Genomic DNA, 26,890 nt, shown 5'->3' on the forward strand with positions numbered 1-26,890 from the left:
AAGATCCCACATGCCGTGGAGCGGCTGGGCCCGTGAGCCATGGCCGCTGAGCCTGCGCGTCCGGAGCCTGTGCTCCGCAGCGGGAGAGGCCACAGCAGTGAGAGGCCCGCGTACCAGAAAAAAAAAAAAAATTACGGAAAAATACTTTAACCATGTTTCTTTCATCTGGGGGATTTATTGATACACTTAGTAACAAAGAAGTGTTTGCGAAAGTCTATCATGATTAAGGTGTTCAGTAGTAATGAGGAGTCAGCCTGGCTACAGGGAGATAGTCCTTAGCGTTGCCCTTGCCAGGAGACCTGTGGGGGGTTGTGTCATGTGGCCCAGGTTCACCCAGGCACACATTCCATCCAGCCTCACTGCCATCTGTTCTTTTTCACCATAGTAGCTGCTTATTGAATGACACCAGGAAAGATAGGGAAATAGCCTTCCTCCTATTATGGACTCCACCCATGGCCATTTAGCTCCAGAGAAGTTGCAGAAGTATCCGTGACAAGATGTGGTATATCCACAAGCTTTCTCCCTGAGATTCCCTGTGTAGGAGTGGAATCTGCTTTAGACAGCGTTCTTCCTTCATTCTTTTATTCATCGTCTACATTTAGAGCTTGCTAGTGTTGTTGGGACTGCAGCAGTGAACAGTTGTGTGTGTACGTGCATGCTGAGAAAATGGACTGCTTCACTGAGCTTTAGGATTTTAGGGGCAGAGAATGTTGTTAGGCTGGACATGATGGCCTCCTTGGTGTTTAGATATACAGTGTACCTGGACTGAAAGAGTTTTTCACAGCTTCACTCTCACTCAGTCACAATCCAACCTGGAATACAGAGTGTCTTTCATCTTAGATTTTTATACCTGCCTAACGGAGCTTGTACCACCCACCTCTAACAGTTGTGGTGAAAATGAAATGAAATGAGATAATGTATGTTTGTGCCTTGCATGTAGAGCCACTAAGTAAGTGACAATTTAGATTATTTGTAATGAGTGTTGGTACTGGCTGGACTGTTGATCTTAAAGCTGGGGTCCCATGTATGAGTTTTAGGGGAAAATGAACTTTGCAATCATATACAAAAATTTGTGCTTATTAGTGTCTTGGCATTTTCTGGAGGACATGTCCATGTTTTTCAATAGATTCTTCTTTTTTTTAAAAAAAAATTAATTAATTAATTTATTTATTTCTGGCTGTGTTGGGTCTTCATTGCTGTGCGTGGGCTTTCTCTAGTTGTGGCGAGCTGGGGTTACTGTTCGTTGTGGTGCGTGGGCTTCTCATTGCGGTGGCCTGTCTTGTTGCGGAGCACAGGCTCTAGGGCTTGCGGCCTTCAGCAATTGCGGCGCATGGGCTTCAGCAGTTGTGGCTCGCGGGCTCCAGAGCGCAGGCTCAGCAGCTGTGGCACACGGGCCCAGCTACTCTGCGGCATGTGGGATCTTCCCGGACCAGGGCTCAAACCCGTGTGCCCTGCATTGGCAGGCAGATTCCCAACCACTGCGCCACCAGGGAAGCCCTTCAGTCCTTCAATAGACTTTTTTTTTTTTTTTTTTTTTTTGGCGGTACGCAGGCCTCTCACTGTTGTGGCCTCTCCCGTTGGGGGGCACAGGCTCCGGGCGCGTAGGCTCAGCGGCCATGGCTCACGGGCCCAGCCGCTCCGCGGCATGTGGGATCTTCCCGGACTGGGGCACAAAACCGGGTCCCCTGCATCAGCAGGCGGACTCTCAACCACTGCACCACCAGGGAAGCCCCCTTCAATAGATTCTTAAAGACATCTGTCATCAGTATGCATACATGTGCATGTGTATGTCCATATATCATAAATGCAGTTAAGAGCTCCTTTCATAGAAGATGATAAATTAATAGTAATTTCGTATTTGCAGGCATCACACATTTTACTTGTTTTGCAGAATAGCACGTGCATGTACAATTGAAAGAGCGGCAGAGGCAGAAATGCAAAAATCAAGAACAGTTGGCATTTATAAAATGTGCCCGAGTGAATTGCTTCTTTGCTGGATTTGTAACTGTGGCTCAGGCAATTAATTTTAGCCAGTGTGCTCTGGCATTGCGTGTTGCCTTTGGTTGATCAGTTGTTGGGTAAGAGTCTTAAAGATGTATAACTGAAGTATAGCATCCATACTGTAAAGTGCACAAATCATATGTAGCCTGCTGCAGTTTTTACTGCCACCTTCCATATCAGTGTTTAGAATGTTACCAGCTCCCAGCAGCCTCCCTCCTGGCCCCTTGTAGTCAGTATCCCTGAAAAAGAAACCAGAGTTGATTTCTATCACCATGACTCGGTTTTGCTTGTTTTTGAATTTTGTGTGTTGTTTTGCCTATCATAACTTCTGTGAGATTCATTCGCGTTGTGGCACGTAGCACTTGCTCATTGTTTTTCATTGCTGTATGGCTTTCCATTTAAGAATACACCACAGTTTATTTTATTGATGGCTATGTGGTTTTTTCCGGTTTTGAACTATTATGAATAACGCTGACATGAATATTGCATGTGTCTTTTGGTGAAGATGTGCGTGTGTTTCTCTTCGGCATATACTTAAGAGTGGAATGGCTGGTAATACTGTATATATCTTTTCACCTGTAGTAGAAACAGTTTCCCAGAATGCCTGTATCACATCACACACCCGCCAGCAGTTGTATCAAAGCTCTAGGTTGTTCCACATCATTGCCAACAGTTAGCATTGTTGGTTTTTAAAAAGTTGGAGCCGTGGAAAAATGTACTTAAAAAAAATCAATTTTAAAAATTGAGAAAATTTACCATTTTGTAGTATACCATTCAGTGGTTTTAAGTTTACAGTTGACCTTGAACAACGCTGATTTGAACTGTGCAGGTCCACTTATATGCGAAATTTTTTCAGTAAATATATCGGAAAAATTTTTTCGAGATTTGTGACAATTTGAAAAAATTCACAGATGAATTCTGTAGCCTAGAAATATTGAAAAAATTAAGAAAAAGGTATGTCACAGATGCGTAAAATATATGTAGATGTACATGTAACATACAAAATATGTGTTAATTGTTTATGTTATTGGTAAGGCTTCTAGTCCACAGTGGGCTATTATCAGTTAAGTTTTAAGGCAGTCAGAAGTTACACATGGATATTCAAGTATGCAGGGGGTTGGTGCTCCAATTCCCTGCATTGTTCAGTGGGCAGCTGTGTACACAAGTTTGTGCAACCATCACCACTCTTCAACTTCATCCCCCCGAAAAGAAACCTTGTACTTGCTACCAGTCACTCCCCTACTCCTCTCCCCTCAACCTCTGGCAACCACTTAACCTACTTCCTGTCTCTCTGGATTTACCTGTTCCGACTGCTCATGTAAATGGAGCCATACAACCTGTGGCCTTCTGTGTGGCTTCTTTCACTGAGCATAATGTGTTCAAGGTTCATCCATGTTGCATCAATAGCATTGTCAGTACTTCATTCCTTTTTATGGCTGAATACTGTTCTGTTCTATTCTATGGAGGTGCCACATTTTGTTTATCCATTCTTATTACTAAATGTTGTTATTGTTCTGTTGGAATAGAGAAGATGGAAATTATTAAGCAGCATCTTTACATTTGTGTTTTAACATGACCTCTGGTTGATTGGCTGTGATTTATCAAACTGTCTTAGAGCACATGATGACTGTCAGGAAAGACGGCTTCAGTTCCCTGTGGGTGAGTGTGCATGATGTGCTGAGTTTGAATATACACAAGTAGGTCATGATACTCTGAATGCTCTTAACTTTCAGTTTGAAACACGTTTATCTTGTCAGCACTTTATTAATTTGGGTTTTGTAAAACAAATATGTTACATTTTGCCATTCCTGATTTCCTTAGGATTTTTTTTTTAAGTCTCCAAAAATTATTCACCAATGACTTTTTTACGGTCTCAGTGTTAATTAGAGATGTTAGAAATTAAAGTTGATGTTAAAGACTAATGTTGAATATTATCAGGAATATAACATTAAAAATTTTAGTGATAGTTCAAGTAAAGTGTCTGTTTACGTAATTGTCATATATGAAATAAAGAAAACCATATTTTCTGTGAAGATATTAGTTGAATTGTTATACAGGTGGTCCATGTTTTGTATAGTTCCAATATGCACAAATTTCAGTTTCTGTGGTTCAATTAAAAGTACCAGTTCCTCAACAGAGTGACTGAGAGTTTGGTTACCACGTATATGAGTAATTGCATGAAGTACAAACCCATTTTTCAAATGACTACATAAATAACAGGTGTGAATTATAATCCGTGACCAGTCATGTCACTTCTCTCAAAGTCTGTTGGTGACTGGTCAGCGCACATCTGTTGTTCAGTTTATACACAGACAGCAGAGTGTGTAGTTGTGTTGCCTCCTTGTTTGCCAGTGATTAATCCATGTGACGTTTTACAAAAATAGCTAATCAAAGGAGGAAATTGGCCAAGGAGGATGAAATACAGAATTGAAACAAAAAGTGAAAACACTGGGAGTAAAACTGGGTGTAAGTGAAGATTTGAAAATATTGGTAGTAACATGGTAACTGTAACAAAATGAGCCGAGTCGTAGGTGTGCACAGAGCTGTGGTGTGAACCAGCAACTGTAATCTCATTATTCAGCCAACGGACCAAGGAGTTGTTTCAACTTTTAAAGCCTGTAGACAGACTTTGGACAGGCTGTTAATGCTACAGTTGGAGATTGAGCAAATGAAAAAATTCAGGCATCCTGGCAGGAAGTAACAGAGTGATAGGTGTGCAGTATGGCAGAAACTTTTACTACACTGTGGAAATAACTTTGCAAGATTCTAATTGAACGTAAATGGAGTTACAGAAAAAGTAGCCGACTCTAGGAATGTTGACTTTGCTGTTGAGCCAGACATTCTAGATGTGCAGCCAAAAGAATTTAGTAAAGGTGGTCTCATTGACATAAATGAAGAAAATATTTGTGACAAAAAAGATGTCACTGAAGAAGTGACATGGCAAAAAAAGTTCGCATTAGAGGAACTCTCAGAGGTATTTCACGACACTGGAAGTACAGAGGATAAAATGTAAAAGGAAGGTGACCCAAACTTAGGAAGGAATGTGGCATTTTGTCAAGCCATTGAAAAGATGCTCACTCTGTATCTTTAGTTTAACAATGAGAAGAAGAAGGCAAACACTGTTCAGAAGGCTCTTGGTAGTCATTTTATGTCTCACACTCCCACTCGAAGTGAGAACCACCTCTGCTCACGTTAGTTGAACATATGCTCTGTCAGTTGTCTGTTGATGAAAACAAGTCTTCCCAACACTTAGTGGCTTCAGATGACACGAGTTATTCGTTGTGCTCAGATGTGCAGTCTGGGCAGGGCGCAGCAGGGACAGCTCACCTCTTTCTGTGTGGTGTTGGCTGAGGCAGCACGGCTGGGAGCCAGTGGGTCTGCTCAAGGTGGCTCTGCCCCAGGGCTCGGAAGTTGACGCTGCCCATCAGCTGGAAGCTTAGCTCAGCCTGTGGTTCTTGGAGCTCAGATCTTCTTGGGTTGCTTGAACTTCTGTACAGCATGGTGGTCAGGTTTGTGAGTGAGCATCCCAAGAGAGCCATGGGAACCTAGGTTCCTTTCTTGCTTTTTTTGGTGTTGCCTTTTAGGACTTAGCTTAGGATGTATCTTAGCCTAGTCTGAAGCCCACCCAGATTCAAGGGGAAGGAAGGTAGACTCTGCCTCTTGAAAGGAGTATCAGAGTCACACTGGAAGAAGAGAATTGGGAAAGGGGGAGTTTGGAAAGTATAAACAGCCACACATTGCTATTGTAATATTAAACATTTAAGTAATTTAATGTTAACTTCTCTGTCTAGTAAAATCACTATAGGACATTTAGGATGTTCAGGTTAGATATTTTATGAGAAAATAAACCCAAATCTTGTGTAAAAGAACAAAAGTAAGAAGAAGAAAACTTTCACACTAGTCTAGTTTGTTTAAGGATTTACTTTAGGGTCATTATCAAATTCTTAAAAACTGTTCAAACCTGTTGATGTCTTAATTTTTAAAAAAATGTAGCTGTATCAATTTGCATTCTTTGTTTCTTCTCTCAGATTCTGGCAAGCATCTCAAGTTTTATTAAAGGGCCGGCTTATTTCAAGTGTAATGAGGTTACTCTCCTGGTGGGATCTTAGTATGTACAGTGAATCTAAACTAGGCAGCTCTGGAGTAAGATGCTCGTTGTGGTCCTTGTACTTTTCTCCCTCTTCTGTATGTGCTGTTTTATGGAGCATTTATATCGGATTGTGGGCTGAGCCTTGGGGTCCGTGCCAAGGTTTGTCAGTACCTGTTTGCTCACACCTGCTTTGGGACTGCCCTACTTGTCCCAAGAAAAGAAGAAGTTAGGCACTGAAGTTAGTATGTGAATGAAAGGGAGACCTGAAGCTGGAAGGTCAGCGGCCACCACTGACAGGCCATCTGCTTTCCCATTTCCCGTTCCAGTGCACTGGCCTCTTGCTGTACCAGGCAGCCTGGTGCCTGAGCCTGGACTTGGCCAACTGTGGCCAGCAGACTGGGGTTGGTGCTGGAACTGTTAACAGTGTAGGACAAAGTAAGGGTAGAATTTGGTGTAAGCATCTAGAAACCTCTGTAGCAACTTGACAGTAATTTTATGTTCATTGACTCTGATGATAGAAGTTTTGTGCTTGGCTTTTGTATGCTTTTATTTTGAAATTTCATTTTTCTAGAAATTCCTCTTTATTGTATTTTACAAAAGTGTTGGTCTGTGACAGGTTGGAAATTAAAACTGGTCCTTTACCACAGATAGTTGGAAGAGTAGGGGGTCTAAACCACATAAATAAGCCAACTTTAGAAATCTTTTCATTTCCACGTCTTTGATAGTTTTTTGAAAAAGATATTCTGTAGTGTGCATAAGTAGCCAATGCCTATGACTGGTTAATCTTGAAAAGTTCTAAAAAATACAACTGGCCGCAGATTACAGAGGGCTACAATTACAAAATCCTATAAAAGCCTACCTCTCTGGTAAAGGAGGGGGAAGGGCTTTTGTCACTTAGAGATACAGAGAGTTGGCAGCCCCAATTGTACGGCTTTAGCCATGGATCAAAAACAAATAGAGAACTACACGAACAACAGAGAATTCTGTTAATTGTTTGGAAACAGAATAGTCAGTGTAGTAGAGAGCAACGCTTGGGACTTTTCATTCCGTAGTGGACACCATCCCACAAACTGACTAATCCACGGTTTTGTGACCCAGATGCCAGGCTTTCTGAATCTGCAAACCCATCGTAAAGACAGACTGGAACGCCACCAACGGGGGAGTGGGTGGTGGTTAACTGACACTCACACGGAACTGTCCAGAAGGGTCAAGGAAGGCTCGCTGGTGGAGATGTTGCCAGTTTGAGAATTTATAGCACGGATCGGATTTTGACACATTCTGTTTTAGGAAAACTGCTTCGCTCTGGTGACATTACAGCAATGGTTTATCTTTTAAAGAATGTTTAGACCTACTTTTTGAAGGTTTATGCAGGGTTTTGCCACTGATTCTTAGCCACAGAGGTATATCCAGATTGTGTGTTGTTTCTGGTTGAGCTCCTGCCTTGACACGCTCACTGTTACGTGTCCTGCTGACCTTGAGCAGCGTGGGCCCCGGGGTGCCAGCCCCCTCCGCGCAGTCGAAAATCTGCGTATAACTTGCGGTCAGCCCCCGTGTAAGGGTTCCCCTGTATCTCTGGTTCTGCTGCTGGGGATTCAGCCAACCAGGGATTGTGTGGTACTGTAGTGTTTATTTACTGTTGAAAAAAAATGTGCATATAAGTGGACCTGGGCAGTTCAAACCAGTGTTGTTAAAGGGTCAACTGTAGTGATTTTCCGTCACTTCATCACTAGTATATCATTTCTTCTGACCACTCTGGAGGTGTGGTGTTTCTTTTCAGGAAGCAATTGATAATATATTTATTCATCCTTACCATCTCATTTGGGGAGCGAAAGAGATAACTAAGATGATCAGAAGTACAGTTGATTTTGTTGTGATCCAGCAACCTTGCTAAATTCATTTATAAATTCCATTAGTTTATCTATTAGATTCTTACAGATTTTCTTCATACATAGTCATGTAGTCTGTGAATAATGATGGTTTTATTCTTTCCTTCATACCCTATGTTTTACCTCCCTTTTTTGCCTGTGGAACCTGGCTAAGACTTCTGGAACACTGTCAAATTAGGGATGGTAATGCTGGGCATTCTTGACTTAGTCCCAGTCTTGGGGGCTGGGGTGGGGGGGGGGGAGGGACTCTTTTCCACCAGTATTAATTTAAGTTTAATGTAGCTACTTTCATTAGATTAAGGAAATATTTTCCTATTTCTGTTTTGCTAAGAGTTTTTATTATGAGTGTTTGGTAAACTTTATCACTTGCTTTTTCTGCATATATTAAGATAACTCTGGTTCTCCTTTCTGAAAATATGGTGAATTACATTGATTGCTTTTTTAAAATTAAGACTTTATTTTTCCTAAAGCAGTTCTAAGTTCACAGCAAAATGTAGGGGAAGGTACAGAGGTTTCCCGCGTACCTCCTGCTCCGGTACGTGCACAGCCTCCCCGTTGTCAGCGTCCCCACCAGAGCAGTATGTGTGTTACAGTTGGTGAGCCTGTAATGATACATCATAATCACCCAAAGTCCGTCATTCCCATGGCGGTTTCCTCTTGGCGTTGTACATTCTGTGGGTTTGGACGAACGTATAAGGACTCATATCCATCATTATAGTGACATACGGAGTATTTTCAGCGCCCTAGAAACCCTTTGAGGGTTTGAGTTCCTTGTTTGGCTAATAAGTTACTTGAAATACATTGCTTAATTTCCAGACAGTTGGGAATTTGCTAGTTATCCTTTTGTTAGTGTCCAGCTTAATGCTAGACACAACACAGAGCATACACTCAGTAATTTTAGTCCTTTGATATTTACTGAATCTTGTGCTTTCACCTAGCACGTGGTCAATTTTAGTAACTATTTCACCTGCAAAGATGAGTTGCTGTTGGGTGTAGTATGTTATATGTCAGTTAGATCGTTTATTCATCATGCTGTTCAGATCATCTGTATGCTGCCAAAAGGTAGGAGGGGGTATATAATCAGCTGTGCCCCTCATCCCCTCTGTGTGTCTTCAACTTCCCTCTGCTTTCGGAGGTGCCCACTGGGCTTGGTTTCAGGACTGGTGGCTGTCGTCAAGGGACAGATAGCACCGTGTGTGTGTGTGTGTGTGTGTGTGTGTGTGTGTGTGTGTGTGTGTGTGTTGTGTTGTGTGTGTGTGTGTGTGTTGTGTGTGTGTGTGTGTTAGTGCCTTTTCCTTAGCTCTTCAGGGTCTTGAATGCCCAGAATTGGCAAACGCCCTTTGGGGAAAGGCAGCTGTTGAGGACCTGTTCCTTCTCCATCTGTGTCACCTCCTAGTGTCTTGGGCTCCACACATCTGGATTGTTTTCTAATCTGGCTTCTCTGAGTTTTCTCAGTGGGAGTTGTGGTCTTGCCTGAGCTAGTCCCTCACATTCAAATGGACGTCCTCCTATCACACTTTATTTATTTTTAATAAATTTATTTATTCATCTATTTATTTTTGGCTGCGTTGGGTCTTCGTTGCTGCACATGGGCTTTCTCTGATTGCGGCAAGCGGGGCTACTCTTCATTGCAGTGCATGGGCTTCTTGCGGTGGCTTCTCTTGTTGTGGAGCACGGGCTCCAGGCGCACGGGCTTCAGTAGTTGTGGCTCGCGGGCTCTAGAGCGCAGGCTTAGTAGTTGTGGCGCACGGTCTTAGTTGCTCCGCAGCATGTGGGATCTTCCTGGACCAAGGCTCGAACCTGTGTCCCCTGCATTGGCAGGTGGATTCTTAACCACAGAGCCACCAGGGGAGTCCCCTATCACACTTTTAAAAACTTAGTCATATGTGCTTTTTGGTTTTGTTTTGTTTTCAGTTGTGACTGAATTTTCAGTGTATGAAGAAAGAACTTGTATTTCACATAAAAGTTTTCAAAAGTAGGCAGCAAAATTAACATATTTGGCTCTCCAGTGAGATTTTCTCACAAATTTAAAGGCTGTGATTTAAAAGGAGGGCGCTGTTATGTTGTTTACAGATAACACAGTGATTTTTGACGGAGTTGAGATAGGGTTCCTGGCCTTTTAATACTTTGTTTAACCATTATTTATTATTCTGCTGTGAATCAGGTACTGCTCTGGGTCTGGGGGTGGCAGGGGGTGGGGGATGGAATACAGTGATTACCTTGGTAGATTAGGTCCCAGTTCTCCTCAGGCTCAACTTCTGCATAGAACAAAATAGGGAGAGAATAAAGAACAGTGTTGTGATGTCAGTATCAACAAAACATATTTTAATCAGTAGATTTCAAATATTGTACACTGAAAATTTTTTTTTCCTTTTACAGAATATGACAGATACCTAGCATCTAGCAAAATAATGGCAGCTGCTTACCTTGACCCAAACTTGAATCACACACCGAATTCAAGTACCAAGACTCACCTGGGTACCGGTGTGGAACGTTCCCCTGGGGCCATGGAGCGAGTGTTGAAGGTCTTTCATTATTTTGAAAGCAACAGTGAGCCAACCACTTGGGCCAGTATTATCAGGCATGGAGATGCTACTGACGTCAGGGTAAGTACATTTTCCTAGGACACATCCTCAGTGTATATGTAGGTTAAATGTTAATGGCACATACCAAAAAAAGTGGAGTAATAATTTGTATTCCCATATTTCAGAGATGTTAACTTTTCTCTATAGTATTTATTGAGTTAATATGTGACGGACCAGAGTTTTAATTTATGTAAAATTTCTTAGAAAAATAGTAACTGCATCATATTATTCATATAATGCCATTGACTTGTTTTTCTCTCCTGTTTTTAAAAAAATTCTTTGAAGTATACAAGGGAACAAAGGAATTAAAATAGCCTCTAATACTGTTGAAATAAATTATTTTCTAGGAAGTGTAATTTTGAAGGTGTTTGCATGACTCCAGGTAGGATAGATTCTTAAAAAAAATATATGTATATCTTCTATATACCAAATACTTGGCAAGGTTCTGGGGATATTAAAGGTCCTGGTCATACAGCTTCCAGTCTGTTGTGGGCGAGATGCCCATGGCCTTAATTGCAGTGCGGTGCAGGCAGTGCTTCCCGGGGTGTTGCAGATGACGAGGGCTGGCAGGGGTGTCACTGCGTGTGACTGTGAGAGGTAGCTGGACACACTTTCCTCTGGGTGCTGATGAGAGTGGGTGGTGGAGAATTGTGAGGGGAGCACAGTGTAGGCAGAGGTTGCTGCGAGTGAGGAGTGAGCACCAGGATCTCAGAAAACTGAGTTCAAAATGTAAATTTTCAGGATGTTTACTTTGATCAAGTGTTGAAGAAACCCCTCCTCCTTCCTGCTCTTTCACTTAGTCCCTATTCATCTTTAAGGAGGACAAGTGTCCAGCGAGTAGGACCATCAGATGTATCTCCCCTGCTTTCAGTAATAAAGAAACAAAGTAATTTGTACTCTTTGACTTATATGCCTTAACTGCTTTTAAGTACAATAAAGGGATTGGTAGAATTTAGATTTAAGGCTACATATTACATATGCATTATATATAATATTCTGTTACCTCTGTGATACTGTAATACTGACTATTCAAACGGACTAATTATTAAAAGGAGAATCATTCACTCAGGATTGAAACATGTGTTAGTATCTATCCATGTGCTATACTTGAAATATAGTAGTCTCTTCTTACAAGCTTTCTGTGAAGCTTGCTGGCTTTTTCTAGTTTTTCTATAGTTCTGTTTTATATTTAACCTTATAAACACAGTCACTGGAGAGAAACCTTATAAAGGTAACGTTTATGGGAAGGCTGTTAGGGTATGTTCTAGTTTTTATAAATTTCGGATATAATGAGAGAGGAAATTCTTTAAACCATTGCATCAGACTTAATAAACTTCACAGCATTTGTGCAGGAGGGGAGCCTTTCAAAGATTATGAATTTGACAAGACATTAGCAAATTTTCATAATTTATTTTATCAGAAATTTCACCTGGGAAGGACTCCGTGACAGATGTGCCATGGTTTTAGTATCATAGGTACTGCACATGGGAGGAATCATACCACGAAGAGAACCAGTGATCACTGACACATGTCCGCCTTTAGCCAATGTTAAAATGTTACCAGACATCAGAACATTCATACTGTGAAGAAAAATTTAAACCAGATACAAATACATAAGTTATTAGAACATATTTGTTAAACTTTTATGAAGATCAATATGAGCAAATCTGTGTGGCCAAAGAGCAAGTTGTTTTATTTCACAGTAATTGATAAATGTTTGAAATTTAGCAAGTCTTAGCAGTTGATGATTGATTTTTCAACATGAGGCAGAGAAACCTCTATTGGCATTGCTTGACCCCAGCCCTCTCCTGGAATAGCATGAAATCAACATAGTACTGGGTCACTGTGATGGCAGGTGGGTATTATTCATAACCCACTTCCTTCTACTGCTGTAACATTTGAAAATGCAGTATTTTCATGTAAATTAATTAATGGATGGATCTAAAAATCAACTGTTTTCTGAAAGGAGGTAGCTTATTGTTATCCAGAGTTGATGAATAATTAGATTGAGTCCCAGACTCTGTTGCTGCGCTGCCCGATGTGGTAGCCGTGTGCAACTGCTGAATACTTGAATGCAGCTAGTCTGAATTGATGTTTTGTAAGTGTAAAAATACAACTGGATTTCAGAGATTTAGTATGAAAAAGAATGTAAAATCTCATCAGTAATTTGTTATAATTTTGTTCTTGGCATGCTAGGTTAAAGAAACTATATCATTAAAATTGAATTCACCTGTTTCTTCTTACACTTTTTTAAAGTGACTGCTAGAAATTTTAAAACAACATATGTAGCTTGCATTATATTTCTGCTGGACAGCTGTGCTCTGTAGAAAGTAATTTTCTGAGAGACTGCTTGACTCAGAAGAACCAAACTTTAGGAGGAGTTGAAAGGTTTATTTTTACCAGGAAAAATCTGGATTCTTGTAATAATTCATTACAGAGGTTTTATTTCTCATGCTTTAATAGATTTCACTCCTATTGCATATTTGTGCTAATTGTACATTAATTGTATAGAGGATGCTGAAAGGATTCACAGGACTCCACTGGGAATAGATAGAGTATATACAGCAGCAGTAGGAAAACGGTACTCATTGAAGCGCTTTGGACATCTCAGGCATAGGCCTCGTGGCCTTGGGTGCTCCCAGCCATCACCGGCCAGGTGTGCAGTGCCCAGGTGTGAGGAGGGCTGAGGCCTCCTTTTGGTGGGATCTGTGAGATGGGCACAGAGGCACGTTCCATCTCCGTAGCCAGCCTTGCCCTGTGTAACTGCCCAAGTGCCACCAAAATCAGGTGCAAGTTGGAAATCCAGTTATGATTACTAAACAGTGGTGCAGGCTAGTTGTGTCCTGCCCCAGATAATCAGTAGCCCATGGTCGCAAACATCACTTATCTTGGCCATAGCTGAGTGTCAGTACCATGCTTCAGGCAGCTCTGGAGATAAGTGTGGGGTCAGTGCAGAAGAGCCAAGATTAACCCATGGTGGACAATACTGAATAAGATTTGTCACCTAGAAACATTGTAGTGATACTTCAGAATAATAAGGGTATAGAGAAGATCCAGATTCTACCAGAGAAGTCTCCTACTTAGGAAAAAGAACAGTTACATCAGACTTTAATCTGTGATGGTGGATGCAGGATAACATTGGAGCAGTGTCCTCAGAGGCTCTGGGGAACAGCTTGTACCTCTGGAGTCTATACCAAATACATTAGCAATCACAAAAACATGGAGTGAAGGTATCTGTAGAGAAATAAGGAGGTAGGAAGTTCATACCATAGGCTCTCTTTGAAAACACAGCTAGATGACATCACAGAGCATGAAGAAGTATGGACCCAGAGGGAAGTACTGTAGTGGGGTGTGAGAGGCTGGCTCCCTTGCTGGCCTCATACGTCTTCAGAGGCTCTTAAAGCCGTGGCCATGGTTTCATCCCATGCTCTGCCTAGTCCACAACTGTACCCCGTTCTGATTTGTTTCATTTTCAGTTTAAGACCTAATGCCGCCCAGCTGCATCTGTCCCTCTCTGCTCTGTCTTTGCCTTTCTTTCTCCAAAAGAACCATCAGCGCTTCAGAGGAAGGGTCTCCCCTTCTTTTAGTTAAGTAGGGCCCTTGGCATCATCTTTTACTCCTTTTGCTTATACCCCGCATCGAATACATTAGCTAATCCTGTCCATGTTGTCCTCAGAGTGTACCTGGAATCCCCCACCTCCTAGGACCTCAACTGCACACCTTTCTTGGAGCCGCGTGGTCTCCTAACTGACATCACAACCCAGCAGCCAGAACGGTCCTGGTAACATGAGAGCCAGAGCACATCACTCCTCCACTCGGAACCCTTCAATGCCTTCCTCTCTATTTGGAGTCAATATTCAAGTCCTTCAGGAGCCCCTAGCCCATTCCTCTCCCCGTCTTGCCCTGTGACCTTCCATGCTACCGGTCACCCACTTTTACGTTCTGCTTCCTGGACTGTTTCTCTAACATGCTGGTCTTCTAATCAGTAATTTGCTCAAAACACCCAGTAGCTCCCCATTTCTCCCAGAGAAAGGCCACATTCCCCCAGTGGCCCACAAGGACCGACAGGACCTGGCTCCGTGTTACCCATCCTGAGCTTCCAGCAAGCAGCACACCCTTGCTGATGCCTTTGTTTTAGCCCAGTGATACCCATTTCAGACTTGTGATCTACACAACTGGAAAGTCACACATTTGTGTTATTCTGAGCCCCTAAGTTTGTGGTCATTTGTTACAGTAGCGATGAGAAACTACGAGTGACTCTGGATTGTCGAGACAAAAGTGCATGCTTTGTCTCGAGGACTGTTAGGTGGGCCCCTCGTCTGCTGCTGAGCCAAGAGCAGGAGATGATGCCTTGGCTGTTGGAGAGCAGGACTGGATTTCCGCCTCTTGTTTTGGTAACTGAATGATGCTAGGCTCCTACCTCTACAGGTTCGATCAGAGAAGAGTGGTAGGAACCCATTGATTCCTAAATGTAAAGAGTATCTGAAAGAGAGCACACTGAGAAGAATAACCCCTGGACAGGATAAAAGACAAATCAATTCTTAGGTGGAAGTAAAGACATGAGCAGTGTTAAGACCAATACGTGTGACCTCAGATACCTCCTCTTGTGATAAGTGGAGAACTGTTGCAAACTGCCTGTGAGGAGATAGATAAAAATATGAAATGTCCATTATCATCTTGTCCCCCGCCTTACCTTCCCCACAGATGAATTACTCTACTGCATGCATTCATTATCATGTCCTCCTCCTGCTCAACTCTAAGCCTTCTCAGGGTCAGGATCGCATCTCATTGTCATCGGGGCGCTAGCACCAGGCATGCAGCGGGCCTTTAGGTGGTTGATGAACAGCTGAGGGGTGCACATTCACGAGTGAACGGATATGAAGGACGCGGCCGTATGAGTGCTCTCCACCGGGGAGAAGGTCACTTCTTTTCAAAGCGTTGTCTAAAAGATAAGTGGCCAGGTTGAAGCAAGCAAAGTCATCACAAGAACTTTCAGAAACAAACACAATTACAGCCTCATCTCACTAGTCAGCAATCAGGGAAACGTAAATTATAACAGCAACCACCGCCCCCCTCCCCCACACCCGTTTGGTCCATCACATTGATAAACGTTTTAAGATTGATTTCATCCATTATTGGTATGAGATGAGGGACAGTCTGTCACATTATGTGTCAAGTGTAATCGGTATAGTTTTGTTGGTGCACAGTTTGGCTGTACTTACCAAAATGTCATAGTTTAAGTAGCTCTTGACCCAGCACGTCTGTTTCTAAGCAGTGCCTGTACATATGTATGACAACAACTAGAAGGATGCTCCTGGCAGGATTACTTGCATTTCCACCTCCCTTTCCCCCAAAACAAGGAAACAAAAAAGAAAATAACTATCTCCCAGTAGTAAAATGGCTGAATTGCTATGTTCCTGATGAAATACAAGCACGATGCGGACACTGGCTTCTTTTATTTCCAAGTTTGAGAAGAATCCTTTACTGTGAATATCTAACATCAGAATTTAATCAGGAAAAGTGTATGTTTCTAAGGCCTGGGCTGTGATATAAATGAATAAAAGGAGTTTTCAGAGTAGCTGAGTGTTGCTTTGTGTATTGTAGGACTAGATTGTCATGAGCCTTTAAAGCCAGGATGAGAAGTTTAATTTGGATACCATCAGTGGCGTATTATGAACCCTTGTCCTCTTAGCTCCCTAGAGGCAGTCCCTTTTCTAAATGTACATATTCCGGAAATAACATACACATATACTAACGTATGTGTGTGTGTGTTATATGGAAATGGTAATGTTTCCATATGGTAGCGTTGAGTTTGCATTTCTCACTAAAAATTTAGTTCTCAAAGTTATTTGTTCAGTTATTCAGAACCAAATAGTTGGTTCTCAAAATTATCGGTACTTTTTACTGAGTACTTATGTACATTTAGCATCAAATATTTAAGCACCTTGTCCACTCATAACCTTGCCTGCTATGCAGACTAAGTCCGAAGTGGCATTTATGAGAGTATTAGAGAATGAGACTGGGATGGAACTCAGTATGGAAGCATCAAGCAAAAAGTGAAATAAAAGGGAATGCCTGTGTTTATTGCTTAATTGTTCATTGGCGAGTGAAATTGCAACCTGGTTTAGGTACCAGGTCCTACAGTTTGGGGACTCTGGTTACGCAAACCCAGACTTGAAATTATTCCGGTGTCTTCTGGCAGTGCGATCAAGTGAACTGACTAAAATTCTGTCTATTCCACAAGACTTCAAGACTAGGAACCTGCCTTCCCCCTAATCATCACCATGTTTTTGGACTAAGCCCCTCTAATTGATACTGCTTCTCTGCAGGTGGGCTCCTGTGTGTGCCCGTGAGTCAGAGGACATGAGGGGTCACCTGTGCTGAGCGAGGGGTCATCAGGGCAGGCACCCAGCGAAGATGGGGTTTCTCCCGGGGTGTTGATGGCAAATACAAGTATAAGGAATGGTTGTGCCCTGCCGTACACTCTGCATCTGGGTGTGGAGGGGTAGACAGACCAAGACACAAAGATCTGGGGGTGATGTGGAATCGAGGGGAGATGAGCAGGGTAACTAGAGCCTGTGTGCTCTCGGGAGTACGCTGGCAGAGTGGGGGCGAGAGACAAAGGCTCTTTTGTGGCAGTTTGAAAGAGGCGCCAGCGCCTGTCCTTTGCAGCTCAGGGATTTGGATGTTGGCAAGGAGAAGCTGCCCAAGTCGCCTTTCAGAGAATTAGCAGAAAAAGATGGCCTTCCTGTAGGCAGATCCCGCACCCCAGAGCACAAGATTTGCAGGCGAGCTTGGGGCTGGATCTGGGCTCCCACCATCCCCTGGCAGCATCGATGCCCTTGGGTGGTGTTCAGCCTGCACTGTCATTCACGGTGGCCCTGTCAGAAATTCAGGCCTTGAATCCAGAAGCCAGAAAAGACATTTTATGCTCATCCCAGGTACCACCCCAATCCCCCGCCCCCGAGTTCTGCAGGCTGCAGACATGCCTCCTGTCCCAGTAAGAGTTCATCTTCTTCCTGAAGCTGTTGTCAGCTCTTCCGCCGGGTTCTTTTTCATGCTTTCCCTCTGGGGCCACGTTTGCTCCCTCCCTCCATCCTTCCTCTGCCGCTCTCCTGGGCTCGATGCACAGCCTTGTCCTGGGGATTGAGGAGTCAGGAAGGACGGTCGGCATGTGCAGCTACAGGAGTGCGGCACACGTCCTGCCCGTGGTGTGGGCTCGCTGGGTCCTTGACAGTTTTTGAATATAGTACATGTTATTATTTATCTGTTCTTATGGGTAGGGCTGGGGACATCCTTAATTGTATTATCAACAGCATTGTGCCATAATAAATACTAGCGTGTGCAGAACTTTTAAGATGTGTCTTACATTTATAAGTTATGTGTTAGCTTCAGTTAATTGCTAACCTTAAAACCCAGTGATGTTTTTCTCTAATAGATAGTTCTGATTTTCCATTATAGACATTTTCATGTTAATGTCAGAATCATTAAAAAAAAACCTTATTAATGTGCTAAAATATTGAGAAGATTGCAGTGGATGGTGATTAGCACCCGCTTACGTAAGGGTGGCAGATGGTCTCCATCGTATTCCCAAGGTGTCTTCCACGTGTGCTACCCATTTACAAACATAGACGCATGACTTACACATCTCTGTGGGCACAGGGCAAGAATCAGTTCTAATAACACTTTCTTTTCCACAGCCCCAGGGTAAACGCCACCTTCTCTAGGGAGCCTTCCCTGATGCCCTCCTTCAAAGGTCACCTTCATCTCCTCTGAACTCATGGGGCACACGTGTTAGAAAGGTTAGGTTGGGGGCTATTGTGAATTGCTGCATGTTAACCTATAGAGAGCAAAGAGCAGGTGGCTAGGCCTAACTTTAAGTAGCTTTTCATATGTCATCAGTACTATCAGAAACATGGCCTTAATTATATGTTCCTAAATGTGTGTTTTTAAAAAATGATATTAAGGTTGCAGCCTGTTCTCAACAATATCGTTGGTTCAGAAAGTATAACCTTCCACAGGTCTCATTCTTAGGAAGCCACCTGAGGTGTGGCCGTGTGCTTTGATGAGTTGGGGTGACGCAGAGGTGGAGCTGCAGCAATCAATAAAGAAAGGGGAAGTGCCTCTTTTTGTGGTTTTTAAAAAACTTTTCTTTGTTCATAAAAATACTTTTTGTGAAAAAAGATTTCTAAGTAAAATTATGTGATTTATTTAAATTGATACTCTTTTACCAAAGATTTCTGATAATTAACTAAAAGAAATGAACATTGCATTAATTTTTAGCATGCAGTTTTTTGTTTATAACAGTCGTTTTTGTGGGGGGTATGTTTTAGGGCATCATTCAGAAGATAGTGGACAGTCACAAAGTAAAGCACGTGGCCTGCTATGGATTTCGCCTCAGTCACCTGCGGTCAGAGGAGGTTCACTGGCTCCATTTGGATATGGGTGTCTCCAATGTGAGGGAGAAGTATGAACTTGCACACCCACCAGAGGAGTGGAAGTAAGATTACAAACCTACTTTGGGGTGACTCGAACTTGATTTGTTTTGCATATTAGACACACGCACAAGAGGATGATTATCTATGCTTAATTTTCACACTGATTGTCATTGGGACTCCTGTGTAAGTAGAGTTGGCCGGTAATTATTAACTAGTGATCCCTTCTACACTTCTGTGTGGTCTGTCTTGGGGCACCACCGACCGGGACTTGCTGAGCCGTCTGATTGATCTCATGCTTTTGTGATGACCTTTCGCTCCTCGCACTTCTCTTGTCAGTGCTGCTCTGTGCCGCCTCTGCTCTGAGGACTCAAGCCCTAGTCCTTTTACTTCCGGTTCTGCTGGCACCCTTTTGTGCAGCAGGACTCCCTGTGCCTGGAGGAGACCACACCCAATTACCTTATTAATGGGCTGCAGAGCTCGCTTTATTGTGCCCCGTATAGTAATCCACAGCCCGCCGAAGAGAGTCAGCGTCTCTTGGATGTTCACACATAACGTTAGAAAATTAGGAAGTAATCTCTTAGTGAGTCATACTGACCTTAATGAAACTAAAACAGTTCAAGGTCAGTTAAAAGAATTCCCTATAAATTGTCCTTTTCCTGGTTCTCTCCTAATAATTTTTTTCACGTTTAAGTAAACCAAGATGTTTGTAGGAAATTATACATCTAAAAACACATTTGAGAGAAGTATAACTTATAGAACGGGGTTCTTCCACAGTGGTTCCCGTTTTTATAGATAACGCTGCAGAAGTAAAGATGGTTATAGAGTGAAGAGAGCATTCAAATGTCAGTAACTTTCAGTTCAAGGATCTAAGCTGAGAAGATTAGAAAGATTAAAAAGAAAAACAAACATGTTTAGGTGAGTAAATGTTTAGTTGAATAAAATCTTGACCCAGATACGGTTTATCAAAGAAATATAGTTGTATTTTCAAATTTATCAAATAGCTGGAACCGAGCTAACAAAATAGTCCGTGAGAATATAGTTTGGTTGCTTTTCATCACTGGCTAGCAAAGATTTGACTTCCATCTATTTGGTCAATTAATTAAATAAGTGTTTAAAAACTAAGAATATCTAAAAGTTACTTGAAAATACCTCTAGGTATTTTTAATCAACACAACTTTCTTACCTTCTGAATTTATGCAGACATGTCAGAGGCAGCCTTCATTACAGCAATAGTTTTAGTGCTCAGTAAAGTGTTGAATGTAGATCCCTGTGTATACAAGCTTTGCTTTTGTTCTTTTAAGCCAACTTATTTTACCTAATTTCAAGTAAAATTGAGTAAGCTATTGTTTTTAGTGGAGCCTGGATCCTCAAAAGTAAGGAAGATTTGGCTGACCATCTTCAAATGAAGGGTGATATAGATGCTACTGCTAATACTGATGGAGATGATGACATTGATGTATTGTCACCATCGAGTGGCTGTTAAGAGCCAGGCACTGTGCCAGCTATGTGCTATTTATGATTTATATATTTGTAATTTGTAAACTGTATATTTCATTTACCCAAACCCTGGGAGGTAAAGACTTGTTATCCTTATTTTACAGATGAAAACAGAGGCACAACAAAATTGATTTAAGCTGCATTCACATAGATAGTTTGTGACGCAATTTTGATTTGGATTTAGCTATCTGACTTCACAGTATGGGTTTTTAAAATCAACATGCCTGTCTCAGTGGGAATAATGTGATCTTCAAAACTCTGAGAGTGTAGCTAGGCTTATAAGATGAGTGAAGGTGCATGGATCGTCAGTAGAGGCAATGAGAGAAGAAACTGTGATCAGAGATACCATTGATACATGCGTGGTATCATCCAGAGTGTGAGGGTTAATACAGGTTGTTCTAAAGTGTCAGTGGGGAACAGGAGGCTGTTAAATAACCAAGCAGATTTGAAAAAGAACAGGACAGAAGTTCTGGAAATCATTGGATAGATAAAGCAGCAGATTAGACATAGCTGAAAACTTAGTAAACAAGAAGGTGGATCTGAGAAAATTTGCCCCAAACGTAGCACAGAGATGAACAGATGGAAATTATGAAAGCAGGTTTATGTAACATGGAGAATGAGAAGGTCCACCCTTTTCTAACAGGAACTCTGAAGAAGAGAATAAAAAGGATGGGGAAGAGGAAATAATCTGAAGAGAAAATAGCTGAGAACTTTCTAGAATCAGTGAGTGATGTGTGTCCTTAAATGCAGGATTAACAACAAATCTCAAACAGGGCGAATAAAACTAAATGCATACTTTGGCAAATTATAGTAAAATAGTGTTGTACAAAAGAAGAAGAGAGGATGTTAAAAGCAAGCAGAGAGGGCTTCCCTGTTGGTGCAGTGGTTGAGAGTCCGCCTGCTGATGCAGGGAACGCGGGTTCGTGCCCCGGTCCGGGAGGATCCCAGTGCCGCGGAGCGGCTGGGCCCGTGAGCCATGGCCGCTGAGCCTGCGCGTCTGGAGCCTGTGCTCCGCAACGGGAGAGGCCACAACAGTGAGAGAGGCCCGCGTACCGCAAAAAAAAAAAAAAAAAAAAAAAGCAAGCAGAGAAAAATTCAGACTTCTTACAGCATGATTGATGCCAAGACAATGGAGGGATTATATGTTCAAAGTGGTGGGAAAATGTAACTGGCAGCCTGTATTTGTTTGCACAGTTAAATTCCCTCAAGAACAGATATAGGCTAAATACGAGGGTAACAGCTCAAACATTAGAAATATAACTTAAATACGAGGATAACAGCTCAAACATTAGAAATATAACTTAAACCGTAGTTGGGTAAGTAGGTATTAGAGAAACGTAGGGATCAAAAAGAAGGAAAGAGATAGAGAAAAGGCATGGGAAACAGGATAAATAGAAATCACAAGTAAGATGCAGATATACTAATGGTGAATGGTCAGAGGTTATTTAGAGTGTGATTAAAAAATAAATTCTAGCTCTCTGCTCTTTATAGGCTGTATCCAAAACAGCGATGTTCAAACATTTTTCTTTGACTTACAGGAAGAAATGTGTTTTGCCTTGAGATTTAGTGCACGTATACCTGTTTGTGTATTTCAGAGCTATTTGTAAATAACGGACCTACATATTTCACAAAACATACTCAGCCTTATTATTTACACTAAAGTCTAAGGGTTTTCTCTTCAATGTCATTCTGTTTTGTTCTACTTAAGTAAAATAAATTAATAAATAAATAGTAAAAAGAATTTTCCTACCTACTAATGAGTCCTGATTTTCAGTTTGAATAGCTGTCACATAAAACATGAGTACAAGTATACCAGACAAATAATAACCAGGAAAAAAAAAGAGATTAGTATTATGCTATTAGTATTCTGTGCAAAAAATTTTCAGGCAGACAAGAATTATTATGGATGTAGAGGGCAACTACATAACAATAAAAGGCTCATTTCACCTAGAATTTAGTAAGTATAGAAATAGATATAACTCTTAAACTTTTATAAATTCCTAGACATTCCTCAAAATGTATAAAGCAAAACTAGTATTAAAGGAATAAAACTTACCTCTCCTAATAATTGAAAGGAAGAGCGCAAACAATAGTAAGTAAACACTATAGTTTTAAAATATGTATCTAACTATTTTTTCTAATGTAGAAATATAGGATCCTGCACGCAGCGGTATATTGAGCAATTTAAAAACACATCTCTACATAATTTACGGTTCGGGCTTCCCTGGTGGCGCAGTGGTTGAGAATCCGCCTGCCAGTGCAGGGGACCCGGGTTCGAGCCCTGGTCTGGAAAGATCCCACTTGCCGTGGAGCAGCTAAGCCCGTGTGCCGCAACTACGGAGCCTGTGCTCTAGAGCCCGCGAGCCACAACTACTGAGCCCACATGCCACAACTGCTGAGCTTGCGCACATGGAGCCTGTACTCCGCAACAAGAGAAGCCACCACAATGAGAAGCCCGTGCGCCGCAACGAAGAGTAGCCCCTGCTTGCCACAACCAGAGAAAAGCCCGTGCGCAGCAACGAAGACCCAACGCAGCCAGAAACAATAAATAAATAAAATAAAATAAATAAATTTATTTAAAAAATATAATAATAATTTATGGTTCAAACCCACAACAAGAGAAGCCGCCGCAACGAGAAGCCCGCGCACTGCAACGAAGAGTAGCCCCCACTCACTGCAGCTAGAGAAGAGCAACAAAGCAGCAACAAAGACCCAACGCAGCCAGAAACAATAAATAAATAAAATAAAATAAATAAATTTATTTAAAAAATATAATAATAATTTATGGTTCAAAGGAAAAGGCCCAGCCTGCTGAAGGCCTGGCTTTGATGGGGTCTTTCCCTTCGCCGTTCAGTCCACTCTCTGCAGTAGCTCACGGCCGCAGTCACTTCCTCCTGTCTAAAGACAGCTGGCCCTCAGCATCCGCAGGTTCCCTGGTTCTGCAGCCATGGATTCAACCAACCACCGATACAAAATTCTGGGGAGGGAAATTCCAGAAAGTTCCAAAAAGCAAAACTTGAATTTGTTGTGCCAGCATCTATTTACATAGCACTTACATTGTATAAGGTACTATTATAAGTAATCTAGCGATGCTTTCAAGTATATGAGAGGGTGCGTGCTTCTTATGTACGCAGACTGTGCCTGTTTACGTGAGCATACGAGGATTTGAGTGTCTACGGGGGATCCTGGAACAATTCCCCTGTGGATACTGAGTGTTCTTCCTTCATTTAGCCTCCTGTATACCAGACTCTTCTGGTGAAGGTTTTCCTCCTCTTTTACTGACCATCATGGTCTGTCTTCTCCTGCTTAGCCTTGACCTTTGGGGCTGCTCCAGTGACCTCTTTTCCTCTTTCTGCCCACCTTAGACCTGCCTTTGGCATTAAATTCACTCTTTATTGGATAAATGCAGGAAACCAATGGACAGGCTGTTGCCGTAACCCAGGGAAAAGTCACAGAGGACGATGGCTGTGGGGAGTAGCCCTTGCAGGAATGAGAAGCAGCTGTACCGAGATATGTTGAAGGTAGAGCTCTCGAGTTTGCTATCCGGTCTTTTAAACTGTAAGCACCCGAGGAAATGTGTAGGCCGGCCCTGCTCAGAAACTCCCGGGAGCCGCATCAGCCCTGGAGCCCCCCCAAGTTTGTGATTTTGCCTCTTGGTCCTCGTCTCCGTCTGCTGCTGCCCCCTCCTCCGTTTGAGCGGCTCTGGTGCCTTTGAAATTTTAGTCTTTGCTTTCTTAGATACTCAGGGTAGGGTCTCATTTGATGGCCTCCTCTCTGTTGCCAGCCTTCTTGCTTGTTGAATACAGTAACCCTTCACCTCACTTCTCTTTTTGCCTTTATCTTTTCCAACTTTTCGCTTGCTTGACCTTGGCCACACTGGCGCTCTTACTGGCTCTTGGACAAACCAAGTGGATTGTTCCTGGTGCCTTTGAACTTGATGCTCAACTGCTGTGTGTACTCGTCTGCCATTTCCGGCCTGGCTTGGACCTCCCTTCGTTAGGGCAGGTGACTCCACTGTCACCTCCTCCCCAGGGCCTTTACCAGCCTTTGTGTCTACAGAGCCCACACTGCCCGCCTGGTATGGTCTCTCTCCCTCAGGGACTCCGCTGTATTCACTGCTCGGTTCTGGGCGTGCCAGGTGTATAGTAGGCACCTAGTAAAAAAATATTTTAAGTGGAAGTTGAATCAGTGATAGTGAAATTATCAACTAGGAACTGAACAGGACTAGTTTATGTTAGTAACAGTCTTAACAGTATTAACACGCTTCTTGCTGTGTGTCAGACATTGCCTGAGAGGCTTGATAACCTGCCCGTGGTCACACAGCTTAAATGGGTGGCAGAGTAGAAACTGGGTCCATGCACCAGCTCTTTATTCCTGTGTTAGGTATGTCACTACAAGAAACAGAACACTGACAATTTGTTGTACACCTGAAACTAACACAACATTGTAACTCAACTGTACTCCATTAAAAATTTAAAAAATTGAAAAAAAAAAAAAAGAAACGGAACATTGAGACCTCCTCTCTCAGTCCTTGGGTGGACATGTGAGGGTAACTGCAGCTCTGGCTTTAGTTCTGAGAAGTATGATGTTAATATTCAAATGAAAGTGCCAAGACTCATCAGAATAATTGGATATTAGTTTCCATTCCCGTGGGGTTTTTGAACATAGATTTTTCTTTTTTGCAGTATCTGCTATAGTATCTCTTCATATTGTTAAATAAACCTGAGATCTAAACTTGTTTAATGGAGTCTTCAGTTCTTCTAAGACCTCGGTAAGCGGCTGCAGCACACACATTTGGTCGTAACTGTCTCAGGCAGGATGACCTTACAGAGATGTCATGACGTGTCATTGGGGAAAGGAAGGGCTGATCTGATAAATGGCTATCCTCGTAGGAAGAATAACAAAATTAGATCCTACCTCGAAAAATACACAGAAATCCACCTGAGATGGATTAAGTTTTAAAAAAAAAGAGAGAGAGAGAAAGCTTAATGGAAAATATAGTTGAATGTGTCTTTGGCCCTAGAGTAGGAAGGTTTTCTTAATACTCCAAAAACGTTCACTCTGAAAGACGAGAAAGATAAATTTGACTTGAATGAGGTGAAAACATTCTGTTTATCAAAAGATGTATTTTCAAAACTGCAGAAATGGTAATTCCCTGGCGGTCTGGTGGTTAGGACTCTGTGCTTTCACTACTGAGGACGCAGGTTCAGTCCTGGTCAGGGAACTAAGATCCCACAAGCCGTGAGGTACGGCCAAAAAAAAAAAAAAGTGCAGAAACAAGTTGCAGCTAGGAGAAGATATTCTGCTGATCAATATGAGAAGATATTCTACTGATCAATATGAAGTCTCAAATTGGCATGAGACTTGAAGCTATTTTCATAAAAGAGAAGACAAGTTTGACTAGTAATCGCAGGAAGACACTGTCATCTTTCTCAGTGCTCAGGGAAGTACGAATCTAGGCCATTAGATTCCACCTTACACCGTCTGGTTGGCAAAAAGTAAGTTGTCTGACAGAATTGATAGCAGGAGAGGTTATGGATCTGACAGGATCTTGCCTGCCCTGCTGGGGAGAATGAAAATTGGTAAAACCATTTGGGAAAATGGCATAGCATCCTCATGACATACCCTACTATCCTGCTGTTCCGCTTCAAGTTCTGTCCTCGAGAGACTCTTGCATTTCTCTACTAGGGTAGAGACCCAAGAACGTGCATAGAGTAACCAGTGATGGTTAAGTCAGTTGCAGAATATTCACAGTGGAATGTTACACTAGTCAAAATGAATGATCAGGACTTGCAACAGTGTGGATAAATCTTAGACAAATACCATTGTGTGACAAAAGGCAGTCCCAGGATAACTGTGTGAATGCACTAAATAGCAATACCATTGAGTTGCACACATCAAAGTGGTTACTTTTGGGGGGTGGGGTGGTGCGCCACGCGGCTTGCAGGATCTTAGTTCCCCAAGCAGGGATTGAACCCGGGCTCTCACGGCTCTGGCAGTGAGAGCGTGGAGTCCTGACCACTGGACGGCCAGGGAATTCCCTAAAATGGTTACTTTTTATGTGAATTTTACCTCAGTTAAAAGACAAAAAGTGGGCTTCCCTGGTGGCGCAGTGGTCGAGCCGGGCTCTCACGGCTCTGGCAGTGAGAGCGTGGAGTCCTGACCACTGGACGGCCAGGGAATTCCCTAAAATGGTTACTTTTTATGTGAATTTTACCTCAGTTAAAAAACAAAAAGTGGGCTTCCCTGGTGGCGCAGTGGTCGAGAATCAGCCTGCTGATGCAGGGCACACGGGTTCGTGCCCCGGTCTGGGAGGATCCCACATGCCGCGGAGCGGCTGGGCCCGTGAGCCATGGCCGCTGGGCCTGCGCCTCCGGAGCCTGTGCTCCGCGG

At 42.5% G+C, this 26,890-nt stretch overlaps 1 protein-coding gene across 15 annotated transcripts in view; it reads left to right on the forward strand.

Moving 5' to 3' along the window:
• The window catches only part of PTK2 (protein tyrosine kinase 2), a 262,791-nt gene that overhangs the window by 81,330 nt on the left and 154,571 nt on the right, over window positions 1–26,890 (forward strand). For 14 of the 15 annotated variants that reach the window (XM_028500330.2, XM_055091097.1, XM_055091098.1 and 11 more), the window contains 2 exons: window positions 10,357–10,583; window positions 18,896–19,062. In XM_028500330.2, the coding sequence (XP_028356131.1) occupies window positions 10,357–10,583; window positions 18,896–19,062 (394 nt within the window). Of the gene's footprint in view, window positions 1–10,356; window positions 10,584–18,895; window positions 19,063–26,890 lie in introns of those variants that run through there. The other variant, XM_055091100.1, reaches the window with a different exon arrangement.

This window comes from Physeter macrocephalus, chromosome 15 (genome assembly GCF_002837175.3).
Source record: "Physeter macrocephalus isolate SW-GA chromosome 15, ASM283717v5, whole genome shotgun sequence".
NCBI classification, from domain to species: Eukaryota; Metazoa; Chordata; class Mammalia; order Artiodactyla; family Physeteridae; genus Physeter; species Physeter macrocephalus.